The sequence below is a fragment of the Nicotiana attenuata genome, chromosome 5 (assembly GCF_001879085.1).
Source record: "Nicotiana attenuata strain UT chromosome 5, NIATTr2, whole genome shotgun sequence".
Lineage (NCBI taxonomy): Eukaryota > Viridiplantae > Streptophyta > Magnoliopsida > Solanales > Solanaceae > Nicotiana > Nicotiana attenuata.
This window is the reverse complement of record NC_031993.1, coordinates 44,411,762-44,431,234: the sequence shown is the minus strand read 5'-3', so window position 1 is coordinate 44,431,234 and position 19,473 is coordinate 44,411,762. Positions and strand designations below refer to the sequence as shown.

At 37.6% G+C, this 19,473-nt stretch overlaps 1 protein-coding gene and 1 pseudogene across 5 annotated transcripts; one reads left to right on the top strand and one right to left on the bottom strand.

Annotated features, from left to right (window-relative positions):
• On the bottom strand, positions 6,014-8,224 carry LOC109226168 (annotated as a pseudogene).
• On the top strand, positions 12,097-18,518 carry LOC109225739. 5 transcript variants are annotated; one of them, XM_019390508.1, is made up of 11 exons: positions 12,097-12,227; positions 12,745-12,842; positions 13,439-13,624; positions 13,722-13,833; positions 13,924-13,957; positions 14,271-14,311; positions 14,438-14,472; positions 14,548-14,700; positions 15,436-17,897; positions 18,086-18,163; positions 18,261-18,518. In XM_019390508.1, the coding sequence occupies exons 2-11, from the start codon at positions 12,772-12,774 to the stop codon at positions 18,299-18,301; spliced, it is 3,213 nt and encodes a 1,070-aa protein (XP_019246053.1). In that variant the 5' UTR covers positions 12,097-12,227; positions 12,745-12,771; the 3' UTR covers positions 18,302-18,518. The 5 variants fall into 5 exon arrangements, with proteins under 5 accessions (XP_019246053.1, XP_019246052.1, XP_019246049.1 ...); XM_019390507.1 differs by having other exon boundaries at positions 12,098-12,227; positions 14,274-14,311; positions 18,234-18,518; XM_019390504.1 differs by having other exon boundaries at positions 12,098-12,227; positions 18,234-18,518.

Here is a 19,473-nt window from a genome sequence, read left to right as displayed (position 1 = left end):
CCATTAGAAAATAACATCAGGTTAAACGAGAAGGCAAATTTAGGCCTTTACCTGGCCGTTGGTAGAGGGCCGACTATATCCATCCCCCATTTCATGAATGACCATGGGGATAGGACCAAATGGAGTTGTTCTCCATGTTGATGGATCATTGGTGCGAATCGTTGACACTTATTGCATTTTCTGACAAATTCCTTAGTATCTTTTCCCATGTTATCCTAGTAGTAACCTGCTCTGATAACTTTGCGAACCAAGGACTCGGCGCCGGAATGATTCCAACAAGTGCCTTCGTGAACTTCTTGAAGGACATAATCGGTGTCCCCGGGCCCCAAACATATCACCAATGGCCCATCTAATGTTCTCCTGTACATCTAATGCAAACCTAGCTAGTTTTGGCTCGTAGGGCTCTCGATTCTTTGTGGTCCGATGGAAGTTTCCTATTTTTCAAATAGTCAATATACTTATTCCTCCAGTCCCATGTCAGACTTGTTGAATTTATCTCTGCATGACCCTCTTCTACCACAGACTTTGATAATTGGACAACGCCCCCGGGATGATGTCATCTTCTTTGACCGAAGATCTTAGATTGGCAAGCGCATCGGCCTCACTATTTTGCTCTCGAGGCACATGATCCAGAGTCCACTCCCTGAAGCGGTGCAGAGTTACCTGTAGCTTATCCAAGTACCGTTGCATCCTATCTTCTCAGACCTCAAAACTTTTGTTTACATGGTTTACAACCAATAGAGAATCGTATTTGGCCTCGATGACTTCTGCTCCCAAGCTTTTAGCTAGCTCAATACCTGCAATCATAGATTCATACTCAGCCTCATTATTAGTTAATATTGGAGTTTTAATAGACTTCCTAATGATATCACCGGTGGGTGGCTTCAAGACAATGCCAAGCCCGGATCCTCTCACGTTCGAGGAACCATCTGTGAAGAGAAGTCCATACCCCCGCATGTCCTGTTACCAAAGCCTTAACCGAAGTTGTTTCTCCACTTCGGGTACGAGGGTTGGCGTGAAATCAGCCACGAAGTCAGCTAGGATTTGAGACTTGATGGTCGTTCGGGTTTGATATTCGATATCGTACCCTCTAAGCTCGACGGCCCATTTGGCCAATTGTCCCGAAAGTTCGGGCTTATGCAAAACATTTCGAAGGGGGTAAGTGGTTAATACACATATAGGATGACATTGAAAATATGGTTTTAACATTCGAGATGCGCTTATCAATGCAAGTGCTAATTTTTCCAAGTGGGGTACCTAGTTTCAGCATCTCCTAGAGTACGACTCACGTAATAGACAGGAAATTGCGTACCTTACTCTTCTCGTACCAATACCCCACTTACCGCTATCTCCGATACTGCCAAGTAGAGATAAAGCCTTTCATCTATCTTCGGGGTGTAGAGCAAATGTGGGCTCGACAGATACCGCTTTAACTCTTCTAAGGCCTGTTGGCATTCCGGGGTCCATGCAAAATCCTTCTTCTTTTTGAGCAAGGATAAGAAATGATGACTTCGATCTGATGACCTCGAAATGAATCGGCCCAAAGCAGCTACTCGACCAGTCATCCTTTGCACGACTTTCAAGCTATCCACGACATTGATATCTTCGATGGCCTTGATTTTATCGGGGTTAATCTCGATACCTCGATTTGACACCATGAAGCCAAGGAATTTGCCCGAACCGACTCCAAAGGCACATTTATCCGGGTTAAGCTTCGTGTTGTACTTCTTCAAGATTTCGAATGTTTCCTGCAAATGAACTAAATGGTCTCTGCGCGCAGGGACTTAACCAACATGTCATCAATACAAAGTTCCATTGTTTTACCTATCTGTTCTTCGAACATTTTGTTAACTAAGCGTTGGTACGTTGCTTTTGCATTTTTAAGCTCGAAGGGCATGACATTGTAACAATAAGTTCCAAATTTAGTAATGAATGAAGTCTTTTCCTGGTCTTCCGGGTTCATCTGAATTTGATTGTACTCGGAGTAGGCATCGAGAAAAGTTAAGGTCTCATGGCCAGCCGTGGCATCGATCGTTCGGTCGATGTTCGGCAGCGGGAAAGAATCTTTCGGACATGCTTTGTTCAAGTCCTTATAGTCTACACACATCCTAAGCATGTTTTCCTTTTTAGGGACTACTACTACGTTGGCTAACCACTCGGGGTACTTTACCTCCCGAATGGATCCTATTTTAAGAAGTTTGGTTACCTTTTCTTTTATGAAGGCATGTTTTACATCGGACTGAGGTCTCCTTTTTTGCTTCACCGGTTTGAACCTAGGATCGGTGCTCAGCCGATGTGTGGTGATTTTCGGCGAATCCCTGTCATATCTAAATGGGACCACGCAAAGCAATCCATATTATTAATAAGAAATTGAATGAGATTTTTCCTGAGTTCGGGGGTTAATCCCGTTCCTAGGTATACCTTTCTCTCGGGCAGATATTCGATCAGTATGACCTGCTGTCGTTCCTCGACAGTTGACTTGGTTACGTCGGACTCTTCAGGAACGACAAAAGTTGGAGGAGTAAGGAATTCCTCTTCGTCTTTGATTACTTGTTGTCCCGAATCCGCTGAGGCCAGGGGATGCGATTGATATTTAGCCACCTGCTTATCTTCGGCGCTTGATTTCTCCGAGGTCAGGGGCACTTCCTCGATTGCAAACATCTCTTTTGCGGCGTGCTGCTCCCCGTAGACTGTTTTTACTCCCTCCTCTATCGGGAACTTCATCATCTGGTGAAGAGTCGAGGGCACAACTCTCATGTTATGTATCCACGATCTCCCGGTGAGTGCGTTATACCTCGTGTCACCTTCGATGACATGGAACTTTGTATTTTGTATGGTCCCGGCTATGTTTACTGGCAAGATAATTTCTCCCTGTGTTGTTTCGCTTTCCATGTTAAAGCCTTTCAAGCCCCGGGATGCAGGTATAATCTGATTTTGTAGGCCGAGTTGTTCCACGACCCTCGATTTGATTATGTTTGCTAAGCTACCTGGATCCACTAAAACACATTTAACTTGAATTTTATTCAAAAGGAAAGATATTACCAAGGCGTCGTTGTGAGGCTGAGATATGCCTTCTGCTTCCTCGTCACAGAATGATAAGATGTCCTCGGGCACATAGCTCCGAGTTCGTTTTTCTCTGGTGATTGATACTTTGGTTCGCTTGAATACAGGTTGTTGAGGGACGTCGATTCCGCCAATGATCATGTGGATTACATGTTGTGGTTCTTCTTGTTCATTTTTCCTTGCACCTCTCTCCCTGAAGTGATTCTTAGCCCGATCACTTAGGAATTCTCGAAGGTGGCCCTCGTTGAATAACCGAGCCACTTCTTCCCTCAGCTATCTGCAATCTTCCGTTCAATGACCATGCGTGCCATGATACTTACACATTAAGTTCGGGTTTCTTTGAGAAGGATCGGTCTGTATTGGCTTAGGCCACTTGGTGTCTTTTATTCTCCCAATATCTGAGACAATCTCTGATGCATCTATACTGAAGTTGTACTCTGACAATCGAGAAGCCTCGGCGGGGTCGGTGTGCTTGTCGAACCTACTCTTGCTCATGAGTCTCTGAGAACTTTGGCCTCGATCATGTCTCCGATCGCTTCGAGGAGCGTTATGGCTAGGGCTATTGTTTATTCGGTCGGTACATGGCTGATACCGTTCATTGTTGAATCTAGATCCTCGATCTATGTCCCTCGGGGGCTTGGCTGCGAATCTGTTAGGATGAACTGAACCCGAGGTGGCTCCCAACTGATCGTCTTCGACCCTAATTTTTGATTGGTAACGATTATGCACATCCGACCATGTCACTGCTAGATATTCGATCAAGTTCTGCTTTAACTGTCGAGATGCAATAGAGCTACTTTCATTCAAACCCTGCATAAAGGCCTGTACCGCCCAGTCATCTGAGACCGGCGGTAATTCCATCCTTTCCATCTGAAACCTGGACATGAACTCCCTTAGCATCTCATCGTTCCTTTGCTTTATTTTGAAGACGTCCAATTTTCTTGTGGCCACCTTTATGGCCCCGGCATGGGCTTTAACGAAGACGTCTGCTAGAATGGAAAATAAATCAATAGAGTTAGGAGCCAAGTTGTGATACCAAATCATAGCTCCCTTTGAGAGTGTTTCTCCAAACTTTTTCAACAACACTGATTCGATTTCATCATCATTCAAGTAATTTCCTTTGATCCCGCCAGTGTACGGAGTAATATGCTCGTTGGGGTTGGTTGTTCCGTTATACTTGGGTATATCGGGCATGAAAAATTTCTTAGGAATGGGCATTGGGGTTTCGCTCTGAGGGAATGATTTTTGTATGAACTTCTTGGCATCTAGACCTTTCAAGACTGGAGGTGCCCCCGGTATCTGGTCTACACGGGAGTTATAAGTCTCCACCTTCTTGTCATTATCCTCAATTTTCTTTTCTCTGGACTCGATCCTCTTAGTGAGTTCTTCGAGCATTTTCATAATGATGAGGTCAGTCCCCGAGCTATTTCCATTTGGTCCTTCCGGCGTTGGTTTGGCACGTCGATTGTTCTCATGTTCAGCTACACTCGGGGTCTTATTCTGACTCTGAAGTTGAGCGATGGCGATCGGCTGAGCCTGCAACATCTCAAATATCACTTGGAGGCTAACTCCTCCCTCTCCTGCTCCTGGTGTTCCTTGGTCCCCTGATCGAGCATCCCTGCGTATGGTCCCTTCGGGGTCTGTGCCTAGGCTGGTGTTTATATCAATATGAGAACCAACATCAACTAGTTCCATGTTTGGCACTTCCCCAGGGTTTATTGGTACACCAACCCCTACATTGTTGTTCTCTCCAAGACCCTCACTGTCATGAACATGTGCATTTTGTGAGCTAGACATGTTTCATCCTGAAAATTAAAGATTCTTGACAAGAAAAAGCGTAAAGATAACGTGTGTAATAAGAATCAGTAAAGAAATAATCACTATTATCTTTAGCCCCACGGTGGGCGCCAAACTCTTTACCTCGAAAAATACGAGTAACAATTAAATTTGATTTGTGGTTTTAAAGATATGTGATTTAGTTCAATACCAATTAAGAATCAAGAAATATGGAGTAGAAATGAAAGATAGAAATGAATCAAACCAATATTACTTAGTAGCAGTGACCTCGAGTCGGTGACCTCGAGGTGGCTTAGGGCAGTAAGAACAATTAAGTAGAAAAATCAAAGTAAGAACAATTAAGCTAAAGGACAATTCTGATGAACAGCAGGCAAAAAGAAGAGATTATATTCTTTGCTCAGTAAAAGATGGTCTTACAAAATGATTGGGGTTCCCTTTTAATAATAGAGGAACCCTAAATGAGGAATATTTCTATTTATAGTAGAGAATATTCTTGTTACAGCTGTCTTAACCGCCTAGTACGGAACTGTACGATCCTATTCCGGATTCGCGCCATGATCTCAGAGACATGGAAGGAATCTAGTTTGCTCTGGTACAAATCCATAACGGTATTATTTCGGGGTAGAACACACCCGACCTTGGTATGCATCGTGCTTCGCCTTCGGACTCGGGTCTGGTCCCTCGAGCTCGAACCTGGCCTTACTCGGACTCGGACTTCTGACGACCTCTCAAATATATATAGATCGAAGGCATTCGATCTCGACCGTATACATTATGATCTGTAAAAACTAGTAGTTTATTCATGAACTTTGTAAATATTGGAGGTTAGGCCTAAATTCCCCCTCCTCTTATAGTCATCTTAAACATTTTAAGAAATATACAGAAGATTCATCCAGTTAACAAAAGAGTTTCCTGTTCATAATCAAAAAGTGAGTTGTCGCAAGTTATAATTTCTACACTACTACCTATTAACAAATTACGATGTACATTGACTTTTTTAGTGAGCAAAAGGACTCCATAACATCTGGATCACCTCAGAGTTTCCTTGTCCATCCTTTTTGAAGCCTACAACAAAAAAATCCTTTTAATTGTAATTTATATACATTATAAATATCTAGAAATTTAGTAAGAGTTAAACATAATGAAACTACACTTACTTGTGAGGAGATTGAGATATTGGAGTTTCAACTGTTTTTCTTTTGAGTGGACAATTTCTTGAGTCATGACCAATTCCACCACAATTAGGAACATGACAATATCTTGGTTTTTTAGCAGCTTCAACACCAACAATTAACCTTTTCCCTTTCTTCCTTCCTTTTGTCTGAGATTGTTGGGGATTTTCAATGTGATAATCTTCATCTGGAGAACTATGTTCTGTAGATTGACTAATATCAATATGTTCGATATTCTCATTTTCAGGAAGACATTGAACAATTTGCAGCACTCTTTCTAATTCCCTTTTGGCACAATCAAGACGACCTTTCGTCTTTACTGATTCACGAGTCAAATCTCTAACCATAGATTGAAGACTTTGGAACTCATTGTCATCATTACTGAGATTCATCATATGAGAAAACTTAAGTACCAATGAGTTTTCTTGCCTCCATCTAGCCAATAAGTACTTCTCTGGCAACATGAAATAGTTATGAACATTAAGTACTCGAATTGAATGCCTGCACAAAATACCTGAAAATTCAAACTCTTGGCAAGAACATTGAACAATCTCTTCTAGTGGATTCCAATAGATAAAACGTCGACCATCTGTTTTGCTGTAATGGCACACAATATAAGATCCATCACTATTTGAAAATAAACCATATTCAACGGAGAGTATTATCTCATCTTGTAATAACTTAAAGGCAAAAGGTGTGAGGACTTTTGATACATGTTTCTCCATTGGCATGAATGTCTTAATTTGAGGATTATAATACTTTTGTCGCATCGTTTCCTCTTCTCCAGCATGGTTTCTTATACTGACCGTTGTACTAACCTGCTCAACAAAATCTTTCAAACTAGTTCTTGCATGTAAAAATCTTTTCAAATATACATTAATAGATTCTGAGCGACCAGTTGTTGTCATTCCAGCAAAAAAGTACCCTTTCAAGTATGGTAATGCCCATGACGCACGATTTGAATATAGCAATTTGATATGCCTATCCGATTCAAGATCAAATTTAGTAATCAATTTGTCCCACTGACACTCAAATTCTTCTATGCTGCCAATTTCATAAAGCCTATGGAATTCAGATTTAAATTGCAAATACCTTGAACCAAGGACAAAAGAAAATCAAGCAGAAAACTTGGATGTAATATGCCATATACAAAAGGCATGTTTTGTGAGAGGCAATTCATTAGCGATCGCTTCTGTTAAACCAAGATCTTGATCAGTTAATATGGTTTGTGGATGTTTTCCATTCATTAGCCGTAAGAAACTCTGTAAAATAAATAAACATTAGCAATAAAGCAAGAAAATATTAAAAATAAAGAATTTTGAGAATGAATTGATATTCACCTTTAATGCCCATGAAAAAGAAGAGGCCTTCTCATTTCTTAACACAACGCAACCAAAGAAAATGGTATTTCCATGGTTGTTCACGCCAACCCAAACTCCCAGCGGCATCTCATAGCGATTAAATCGGTAAGTAGTATAAAAAACAACTACATCTCCAAAAAGCTCATAAGCACGAATAGAGTCCCCAAATGCCCAAATGATATTCTCAAGTCTTTGACATGCATCAACTGTGAAATCATATTGGAAATCAACATCTTTGTCTTTCAAACTCTTGCAAATTTTTAATAGCTCCAAAGCATCATATTCAATATTTGTAGAACTTTCTGATTGTATAAAGTTCCTGATATCTTTTTCTGTACAAGGCAATTGGCCTATATCTACACCCTTTTCTAGTTCAAGCACTCTTCGGATTTAACTCATTGAACGTCGAGCTTTTGCAAGAAGTGTAATCGTCTTTTGATCAATAATATCAATATTTCGATAAGCAGGAAGAAATTTCACTTCCTTATCATTCAATAGTTCATGGTTGTGGACATTATCAAAATACACCAACATCCAACGAGTGACTCCATCAATAATTTCTTTAGCAACACACATCTTAGTATTACAATTGCAACTAGAAGATTTTCGATCTCATTTTCGCTCTTTTTCCAAAACCTTTTGAGGACGAGGGATACCGGCTCGATGGCAAACATAATCTCTCCTATAAATTCCCATAGGACCTTCTGCACTTCCAAAGTAGCGATCGCGTCCAACTGGGAAACCAATTTGTTTAGCAAAATTTACATAGCAATTATAAGCTTCGTCATCACTATTGGACACTTTGCCCTTGCACAAATCACTGCTATCCATATCAATATTTTTATGTCTAAGTTCTTCATCTGATCTTTCTGTAATTTCTCCATTAATATAGCATTTACTATCACCGCATGGACAATGACTTCTTGAAACACCTACTGTAAAATCAATTGATGTATTATTAAGAACCTATATTTAAAGCCAACAAAAGTACAAAATTTTATCAACACAGATTGTTTGATTCAGAACAAGGAAAGCATAAACAAATCGAAAAGATAAAAAGAATTACAAAAACTTACACTCTATCATGAACAGCGAAAGATGAGACACAAGAATATTAAATTCTTACCTTCATTACAAGATTCGTCAAGATATTAGCGAGAAAAGTTACTGGAACAAAAAACTCTTTTAAAACTTGGGAAGAGCCATGGCTGGAGGTGGAAAATAGAACGAAAATATTCCCGCCAGAACAGTTCTAATGTGGAAGATGGAGAAATCTAATCTGATGGGTTTAGTTTTAGGAAAATTGAGGTGGCCCTCAAATAATGAGGGCATTTTTGCGAAATCAAATATGCATACAATGCTAAACTACTGCAACTATGTAGTAGTAGGTTAGCATAATCCTATATATATATATATATATATATATATACACAAAAAAAAAAACTTGTATACAATTATGTTAGTTGCATATATTTTGTATGTCGTTTCTACACCCGAAATATAAAATATATAAAATTTGTTTATGTCTTTTTTCTTCGAGTTTGAATCTGAAATTCTAACCAAAACCACCTCGAGCCTTCACCAAATTCTCTCAAAATTGAGATATAAATTCCAAAGGATATTTTCAATCATTTGCAACAACACCCAATCCAAACAAACAACAATTTCGCAAAATTCGATTTTCGAATTCAAACTTTTGAAACTTTTTAATTGTTGTCAATAGAGTTTTTAATGGATTAATATAGACATATGTAACTTGTAATAAGTCTGTCAATTTGATTTTCAGTGGCATAATTGGTTACATGCTTTGCTCTACCGAGGGGCCAGAAATTGACTTCAAGAATCCTATGAACTCTATCGATAAAGATACTACCTTTGTCAAGTCCAAGGGACCTTTGAAGTTCTATAATTCTCCTCGCGGGTTTTTTCGTATAGGGAATTTGGGCGAGGAAGAAGAGGGAGAGAAAATAGGAAAGATTGGATTTTAAAACATTATTTTATAGACAGAATTACATCATATGTCAGTCAGGCCCAATTTCAGAACAAAAAATAGCCCATGTTTTGGAACTTTACCCGGCATAGCCCATTTTGCAGATAATGTATAGCCCGTTTTCATCGGTTAACCTGGCGACAACCTCCTTTATCCTTCTTTTTTCTTTCTTCAACTTTTCACCAAAACCTATATCCAAATGCTTCTTCCTCTTTTAACTGCAGCAGTCATTCTCTCATTCAACCTAGCACGAAGGCCTTTTCCATTACTGTAATAAACATCTCCTCAAGGAGACTAAATCGCTATTTCTATTTGGAGTCCTCTTTTTTTTTTTTTTTTGTGCAATGTGAATTTTTTTAAGACAAAATGCGTTTATCCTCCATTAATAATTTTTTGTTTCTTCTCAAATTGCTGGAAAGAAGTTGAAGAGTTGCAGACATCCTCCATTTTTTTCCTTCAATTTTCAAGGTAAATAGGTCGACGATGAAGTCAGTGAAGTCATCGGAGAATGAAAAAGAGGTCTTGTGTTGTATTCAGACAATTTTCAAGTTCTTCAGATGATGTTCCAATTTTATCTTCTTTTATAAAACAATTCCATCTCCATCTTCTCTCCTCTTTAATTTTCAGATCTAACTTCCTCTGAAAAACTCTCTTTTGATATTTTGATACTGAAATAGAGGTGTAATATTGAACATAAGATGTGTTCTGGTATAAATATTGTATAACCACTATTTATACACACTTATACATTATTGTATAATTGTGTATAAATGTGTATAAATATATATAATTATATATAAATGTGTATATATGTTCATAACATCACTTATCTTCTTCTTCTCTTTCTCTTATTCTTTTGATATACATTATTATACATTCCATATACAGTTTATACATAGTTATACATCATTATACATGTACTGCATATTTATAATCAAATTAATTTTTTTTCATGTTTTCTTCCTTTTTCTGGAATAATTCATGTATAAATCTACTTTCCTTGTTGATTCTCCGCCAAATCACGAACTTGCAACAATTGTTTCTAAATTTTACCATATAAGTAGAATCAGCGAAAAATTGGGGGACAACTTGCAGCAGTAAAGACAAATTGGGGGAGAAATATCAAAATTATACGACGGAAGAATTAGAAAATCTCATGACTTCATCTAAATAAGATAATTGTCCTGATTAAACTCGGTTGCCGAATAAAAAAGCTAGAAAATACTCTTTTTTCAAATATTAGCCGATTATTTTTGGGCTACAGATTTGTAAAGTTATGACTGGGCTATTATGTTGCAAGTTAGATGTGTTTGATTTGTATTTATGTGAAATTATCCCTATTTTATATATGACTGGTAAATTGTATATCAATTTATTAAAACATTAATATTGAGTGAAAATAAATTTGAAAAATAGCATAGATAAGTAAAAGTTTACGGGAAGAAATAATGTAAATATGTAATGGGATTTTGCTTTGTTTCTTTCTTTTTAACACAGCACATTAAGGATTACACTTGCCACTAACACAAAAAATTACTAAAGTACCACAAGCAGAAGGGAAGGAAAAAGTAATATTACAAAAACAATATGAAGACGAGAGGACCACTCAGTAATTTAATAATCAAACTAAGTTTGAAAAAAATCAATAAAGAAATAGGAGTAGTAGTAGTGGTAGAGAAACGTGACATCACGAGCCTATACGTTCGGTGCAATAATAAACACATCATCATACGTTGAGGGTCGTTTGGTTGCCGGTTAGAGTTATGCAGGTATTAGTTATACATGTATTAGTTATGCAGGGATTAGTTATGCAGGGATAAGTAATGCAGGGATTAGTTATGCAGGTATTAGTTATGCAGAGATTATTTTTTTGAATGTTTGGTTTGTTGTATTAGAAATTGATATACATTATATAAATTTTAAAGTAAAATGCTTGTTTACAACTATACCCCTGGCTTTCTTTTGCATTGTTTTTTCTCTCTTTCCATTTATGTAGGAAACAATTTAGTTAGGAACTTTGGGTGTTACTTTCACTTCTTCGTCATACTACTGAACTATGTGAAGTTTAGACATATTTGATTTTCACTTCTTAGTTTTGGTATTTCCATTTTCTAGTGACTTCTCCAGTTTGTTTTTGCTAGTTTGTTCTTTAAAAATGAGAGAAATATAGTTGGCAAGTGAAAGCAAGTGAAACCTGTTGACGGGTTGGCAGAGAAATAAGGAAGCCTTATGTGTAAAGTGATAGAGGTAAATTTGTCATTTCAGTATTTTATCCATGTATTACTAATACATGTATTAGTTATTCCATCTTCTACCCCGCATAAAATAATACACAGATTGACTCATAACTTATACATGTATTATTTATGCATAATTGAAAAATGTCAACCAAACATGGTATTAGTTATGCAAAATTTTATACAAAATAACTATTGCCTACCAAACATGGTATAAGTTATGTTACCCCTTATACATGAATAACCTTTCTTCTAACCAGCTACCAAACGACCTCTGACTGCTTTCTTTGTCTTTCATTGTTTTGTACTAATAAAAAATCACTATCCTTTTTGCACTTTCAGAAAACGTTTGGTAGCAAATTAAATCAAATAGTAATTCGAATTTTGAATTAATTAATCATAATTATGTAATAATTCCTATTTTAAAAACAATGATATGCGTTTTGATTTGGTGCAAATGCTTAATATTTTCAAATCAACACGCACTCTAGTGTCCCATAAGTTTAAAGTTAAAGAAAAAAGCCTATAACTTTTACACGTTTTCCCCTGAGAATTGAGATGTTCATCAAATTTATAAAATCTTTCTTCTGTCCTCTGCTCATTTTCTGTAAGTTACTTTCTTTCAATTCACCTGCATTTTACATTTTACACACACACACACACACAAGAATATTACTTATATGAGTTCATGCATATAGAACAATGTTTGACATTTGACTTCTTATGCATAAGATGGTCCTTTTGCTGTACAATTGCCAAGTTTGGATTTTTATTTTAATTGGTAGATCTGATTTTAATTGGTCCTTCATTGTGTTACCTCAATTCCGGTTTACTTACCTTTCACTGAATTTGATTTTGCTCTGCTTGTTTGGTTGTTTAAGAAATAGTTTAGGCAATCTTGCTTAAATTTTAATTCCCTTAAACAATATTATCTTCTCTTCTGAAAATCTTGATCAGGTGATTCGACAGCTAATTTTTTGTTGTTGTTCTTGATAATTAAATGAATTCTTGTTAGAAGTCAATGTATGTTAGATGAGTTTCTATTTAATGCAAACGATGAATTTTCTGTCAGATTATAGAGAATTCTTATATAGGGATAATGTAATTTGGTTTTGTTTCACCAGGTTGAGTACTACTTTTGAGAGATCAAAATGGAGGGAGGTGTAGATGCTGATGTTTTGCTTGAGTATGTTGAATTTCAGATTTTTCCAAGCCAGGGCAGGTTAGACTTCTGTTTTCTATTAAACTATTTTCAATCATGTTACAATATAGTAGTATTTTGTCTCTGAGCCGAGGGTCTCCCAGAAACAGCCTCTCTACCCCGAAGGGGTAGGGGTAAGGTCTGCGTACAGTCTACCGTCCCCAGACCCCACTAGTGGGATGATTACTAGGTTGATGTTGTTGTTACGATATAGTAGTAGTTCTTTATCTCACCAAAATGTCATAAGGTCCTTCATTGATCTTTGTTTCCTTCTTGTCATCTTGTGTTCCTTGCAATTACATTTTTAAGTGGTTTGATCAATCTTTCACTCATTGTATTCTTTGGTCAAAAGAGAGTGCGGATAAGATCTTAAGACTGACAATTCATTGGCCAAGTGCAACTAACTAAAATGACCTGTTGTGGTCGTATATAGAGTTACTTTGGATCACAAATGAGCTTGTTCAACTAACAAAGATGATTAATGAACTCGACATGGATGCTACTTTGGATCACAAATGAGCTTGTTCAACTAACAAAATGATTAATGAACTTGACATGGAGGCTACATTGGATCACAAATGAGCTTGTTCAACAATTTTTTGAGAATGTTAACGCAGGTATGAGGCACGTATGTGCTATGGCAAAAAGGTAGAGGCAGCATCCTCTGGGCTTCTGGAGCAATTAGTGCTGCATTCTCCCAAAATCAAATCTTTGCACTACAAAGGATCAGATTCCAGTTTCAAATTTAAACCTCTGGGAAATCTTAGCGATGCTAAATGGTTTACGAAATCCACGTTAATCAGGTTTTAGTCAGACAGCATCATTTGCTTCATACTAATTCTTTATTAGTTCTAAGTGTTCGTATTCTCACACTGCAAATCCCTCTTTTTTTTCCCCAAGATTTCTTCGTATTATCAATTCATCAGATATAATTGATGTGGTCAAGGCGATGGTAAATGAAATATCACAGCTTGAAGATGCTCGGAAGTTTCATGTTTCTTTATATTCAAAGGTGCTTTATTTTTTTAACATCCTTTTGCCCCTTCAGTTATTTCATAGAAACATGTGACAAGCAGAATACTAAGCTCCTTTACTCTTTTAGGGTCCCCAAGATCATGTTGGGAGTAGGGAAACAGGTTAGTTTTACTATACTTATAGCAATTTTTACTCTCTTTTTTTCAAAATTATTATTATTATTATTATTTTGTTTTGTATATTATTCGCCTGAGATGAGTTTATATGAAGTAACATGGTGAGTAAGGAATCATATAGCCCACCCCAACTTGTTTGGGACTGAGGTTTAGTTGTTGTTGTTGTTGTTGTCCTTTTCTGCTTTGAATTATGTCCAGACTAGTTGGACTATGTTGGCTATGCAACCTACTCTTCATAGACTGTCCTTCAAAAGAAAAAAGAACCGCAGAGCACGTTACATCCTTCTCTTATTTTCAGCAGGCAACAACTACTCAAATAGGGTGGCATCAACAGTTGATGTAATTTGATCTCTCCCTGTTCCTGAGTCATCCTTTTTTTCTTTTTTCTTTTTTTATTTCTCAGAGATTATTTCTTATATATGATTACATGATGTGAAGCTAACATGATTACTGATTTCTATCCAGGTTGATGATCACCCTTCTTCATCAGATGCCTCCAAGTATGTCCTTGAGACTCTTGAAATTTTAAATTCTGTAATTATTCTACCATCTCCTAAAATCCTCACGGTTAACAGGAATGAATTGTTGCGCGCAATGGACTTGAGGCTCGCTGCACTAGCGGGGGAATTGGCTGCTGTTTTTGACAAAGCTGTTGGCACCAAATGCTCTTTTGAGGATATCACTAACATAGAAAAGTTCTCTTACTATTTTGGAGCTGTTGACTTAAGGTAAGCTAATGGATAGGAAAGGCGCCTGAAGCCAGAAGGGTTTTCTTTTTACATATAACAAAATTATATAGTAGTAATTTGTATGTTCTATCACCATTTCTTTTCATTTCTATAAACTTTTTAGTTTGCTGTTCTACTTTGAGTGATCATATTATAAGGGAAGAAACTATTACCCTTCGATTCAATGGTCAACTAACAGAACTTAATAGTAAGAGGAAATTTGGAAGTGAAGTGCTCCAATTGTGAAGGGGTATTTTTGAATTGTCAATGTGTTGATCGGAGGTCTTCCCAACCTGTTCTAGTGACATAGATTCATTTGGTTGAGAGGAGAGACTTGATTTCCGATTTTGACAATATTATGACTGCTCCCTTTGTAGAATTAAGGCGACTTAGCTACCCTTGCTCATACAAGGAAATTCCATCTTGAAGACCTTTAGTGCTTCTTAGTTTGACCAGTTTAGATTGGAGATTGTTTCTGCACAAATGTTCGTTAAGGAGAGATTGCGAAATTCTCCATCCAAACTCTTCTGAAATAATGTGGAGAGGGGGAAGCGTTCACTTTCTTGGGGCAATAGGACTTTGGAAACTGAAAAATTGAAGCAATGGATGTATTTCTTTTATATGTAGTTTAATTTGTAAATAGGCTCCTTCCACCTATCAATGAGCTGAAATTGAATATTCTAGAACCGAAATATGTGCAACTGGTAATGACCGATGATGTGCTGTCTATTTTAGGAACTGTCTGCAGAAGTTTGTTGCATTGCAGCAGGAAAACATAACTGGTGCTTTTCTTGCTAAAGAACCATCTCTGTCTAACAACGATGTCGGGACTGAGAAAATTGGTCCAGAAGGGAGGAATTGTAAGACATCGAGAGCATCACAGTCAGATACAGCTGTGAAATATAGAGCCTCGCCTGCAAAAGCTGCTCAGCTTGAGAGGCAAATCTCATCAGCAAGTGAGGAATCATCTTCGACTAGTGAGGAGGAACAACCAGCGGTGGAAAGGAGTCGGACTCTTATAAGATCTGCATCACCAAGGAGGTCTGCATCTCCAATGCGAAGAGTCCAAATTGGGCGCTCTGGATCACGAAGATCCACTGCTTTAACAATAAAGAGTCTGAATTTCGTTCCTGCCAGGGAAAGGTCATTCTCTCATAAAGATGAATCTGCAAGCGATAATGATGATGGGGAAGAATGTGAGAAAACCTCAAAAAAATCTGAGAACAATGTACAAAGAATAAGCGTGCAAGATGCAATTAACCTTTTTGAAAGCAAACAGAGAGGTCAAACAGTAGATTTTCAGAAGACAAAGTCATCATTGAATGTCTCCGTTGCTAATAAAGCGGTATTGAGAAGATGGAGTTCAGGGGTGTGTGAACATGCTAACCCTGTAAATGTTGCTTCTCGTGATCCAGTAGCTTCCTTAGCTGCCAATAAATTGGAAGATCATGAAATCGAGAGTGCTTCAGAAATGAATCCAGAGTCTCATCCAACTCCAGAAAGCTATCATGCTGAGGCTGCTGACAATGATTGCAAACCAAACACACCTCAAGAAAGAGCATCTAGTCCTGAGGAAAAGAGAGAGGAGTCTCTCCCTAACCAGTGTGAAGAAACAAGTGAGAAATTAAACGCCTCAGTTGAATGGACTCGGAAAAAGGAAGCAGAACTAAACCAATTGCTGATGAAAATGATGGAAACCAAGCGTACCAAATATCAGAACCTGGCGCCTAGTGATAGCAAACTCCAACGTCTTTCCAACAAGTGTAGAGGTGGTTTCTATGATCATTACAAAGAAAAGAGGGATGAGAAACTTCGTGGTGAAACTACCAGGAAGCAAGGAGAGAAGGAAAAGCAAATTAAAGCACTACAGCAAAATCTTGATGAGAGAAAAGCGGAGATGGTCTCAAGAAATGCAACTAATGATAATAAAAAATCAAGTATAAAGAGAACACAGAAAGCAGTGAAGAACTTGTCTGAACCTGCCAATCCCAAAAGTGGAACTCCTAAATCTGCAGTCGTAAAGAAAGTTCCATCGAAACCTTCAACGTTGCCAGCAACCCGCAAGTCATGGTCATCTGCACCTTCACCAAGAGCTGCAGGGATATCATCTGCTAAAAGTCCTTGTCCTACACCTACCCGCAGAATATCACAGCCGGTGCCAACTGCTACAAAGGTTGAGAGATTACAACCAAAGACCGTGAGAGAAACACAGCATTATACCAAAAAGAGCGTTAAAGGTGTAAGTGAAAAGAAGTTAGAAACTGTGACAAAAACTAGCAAACCTAGAAGATCCAAAGTTCAGCCTGCTTCTGAAGATTCTGCTTCCTCAGCGAAACCTAAGCTCAGCAAGGTGACAAAGAGAAGTAGCGTGGTGCCTCTGGAATCAAAGGAGCCAAAGCCTTTTCTTCGTAAGGGCTCAGGCACTGGGTCTGGTCTTAGTCCAGTGACAAAGGTTAAAGTTTCATCTCAGCCTGAAGAGTGTGTGGCGGACACTGTAGATTTAGTTCAAATGGAAGAGGAAGAGATGGCTTCTGTTTCATTTGATCCTGTTAATCAACTGCAGGATAGGGGTCTTGAAGATTTAGAAGTCCATGAAGATAAAGACTCTGAAGCTCAGGCAAAACCCCCCCAGATATGTGAAAACACAGAAAGGTTTGATAAGGTTACTCCAAATGACACGGATGATTTTGGACAGATTGAAGATTCTACAACAAAAACAAAGGTTGAAGGAGAACCAAACATCTCACGTAGTGCCTGGGTGGAAATAAAGGAACACGAGGATCAGTCAATTCCAAGTAATGGTGATTTCTGTAATAATGGATCTCTGGATGATGTTGTACCTGTAAGAGTCTCAAGTCCACGAGTTTGTCATTCTCTTTCTCAAATGCTGCTCGAAGACAACAGTGAAACTGACGTTATTGACTGGGGTAGTGCTGAGAATCCTCCAACCATGGTCTATCAGAACGATGCGCCTAAAGGTTTTAAGCGTCTTCTGAAGTTTGCTCGGAAGAGTAAGAACGATGCAAATTCAACTGGTTTTTCAAGCCCCTCTGTATTTTCTAAAGGAGAGGATGACTCAGAGGATTCTAAAATTCTCACTAAGAGAAGTTCTGACAATCTAGTTAAGAAGGCTACACTTCATGCAAAAAATGCTGGGCAACAGAAGTCGTCATCATCTGAAGTCTACGAGCTATCTGGTATTTTGTTCTTGCTTCACATCAATTGGTTTTTCAAGGCCCTCTGTCTTTTCTAATTGACTGTTAATTTTAATCATTGCACATATGCAAGTGTTAAAATGCTGTCAGATGGACTGTGGTTCATTTGTTATGTATTTTTTGTGCATTATCCTAATTTGATAAACCTAAATGAACATTATTGTTTGCAGCACCAAATGGTATAGGCAGATTTTCTGCTCAGAAATTGCAAGAAAGCCATATCTCAGTTTCAGTGACTACAACAAAAGGTTACAACTTTTTTCTATTCCAGTTTGACTTACTTTATTTGCCATAATATTCTGGTGCTTTATGTTTCAGCAACAAGATCATTCTTCTCTCTTTCAGCATTCAAGGGGAGCAAACACAATGATGCCAAACTTCGATGAGATAAATAATGCGATTAAAAGTTGAAACTTGTAATGTGTTGCTTCTGAACATGGATCAGGGCGCTAGTTTCTTTAGCTTTTTCTATTTTAACAATAATTTTTTTTATTTAAAAATTTGCCTTTCTGGATCCGCAGCACACCTAGAGATTACTTAAGTTACTTGTAAGAGTCTCTTGTTTATATTGCGAAAAAAATATTACTTAAAATTTCCAGATTACTATTTTTCATTTAAATTACGCTTGGTTGTAGCTTAAAACAGATTCAGCAAGCTCATTGTCTTGGTTCAACGTAATATTAGACTTCTAATTCTAATATATTTCTAATGCTTTTAATAAGAATATAACTCTGGGTGTGGCTTTTGAAAAAGATGAGATTTTTTATCTTATTGCTATGGTAATCTAGACGAGTAGCCAAAAGAAGTTACAAGTCCAAGTGAAGTCAAAACTAAATTCAACTCGATTTGATTAAGATTTAACTAGAACGAAGAGTTAACCTAATCTATTTTAGTTTTGAAAATTGGTCAAGTTGCGAATTAATAAGACTAAGTATCAAATAGAAGAACACTTGTATTAAGCATCGCAGTTCAGTTACGCACTATACACTGAGTTCAGCTCGGTTGCAATTTTGCTGGCTTGAGGCTTCTATAACAAGTTTGTTACCTACTATGATGCCAGTCCAAGCAGGACTTTTATCCACTTTTGTGGCTTATATTTAAAAAAATTACAAACCTAGCCACTGTTGGCACACAACTTGCGTGCATCATCTTCTTCTTCTTCTCAAACTGAAGTTCAGTTCAGTATTTGTATCAACTTAAAACCTCTGTTAGATTATGATTAAAGTTGCACTAATTACATATAATATACATAATTAGTGTATATGTTGTGTATATTGGATAACGGCTGTAATTATATCTGATTGACGGTCAAATATGTGAAAATCCCTTTATTTTTGGGTTAAATTCATAACTGACCTTGGAAGAAGCCAAAAGTCAAAAATTTTGCCGATAGAACAAAACTTGTTAAACTTAAAATTTTGCCTATTCGTCAAGTGGAGGAGAAATTCAAAAATAGCCAGATCAAAATAGCCCAGTTTCAAAAAAGCAATAGAAATTTAGGCACTTTTCATGTAAAGATAAATCTGAGCGAAAACACTGTTCAAAACCCGAAAAATAT

Bases quoted from the DNA above. Each gene is read 5' to 3' on its own strand.
- LOC109225739 (XM_019390504.1), top strand. From the start codon at position 12,772: ATGGAGGGAGGTGTAGATGCTGATGTTTTGCTTGAGTATGTTGAATTT. The intron at 12,843-13,438 runs GTTAGACTTCTG...ATGTTAACGCAG, and splicing joins ATTTTTCCAAGCCAGGGCAG to GTATGAGGCACGTATGTGCT. The intron at 17,898-18,085 runs GTATTTTGTTCT...TATTGTTTGCAG, and splicing joins TGAAGTCTACGAGCTATCTG to CACCAAATGGTATAGGCAGA.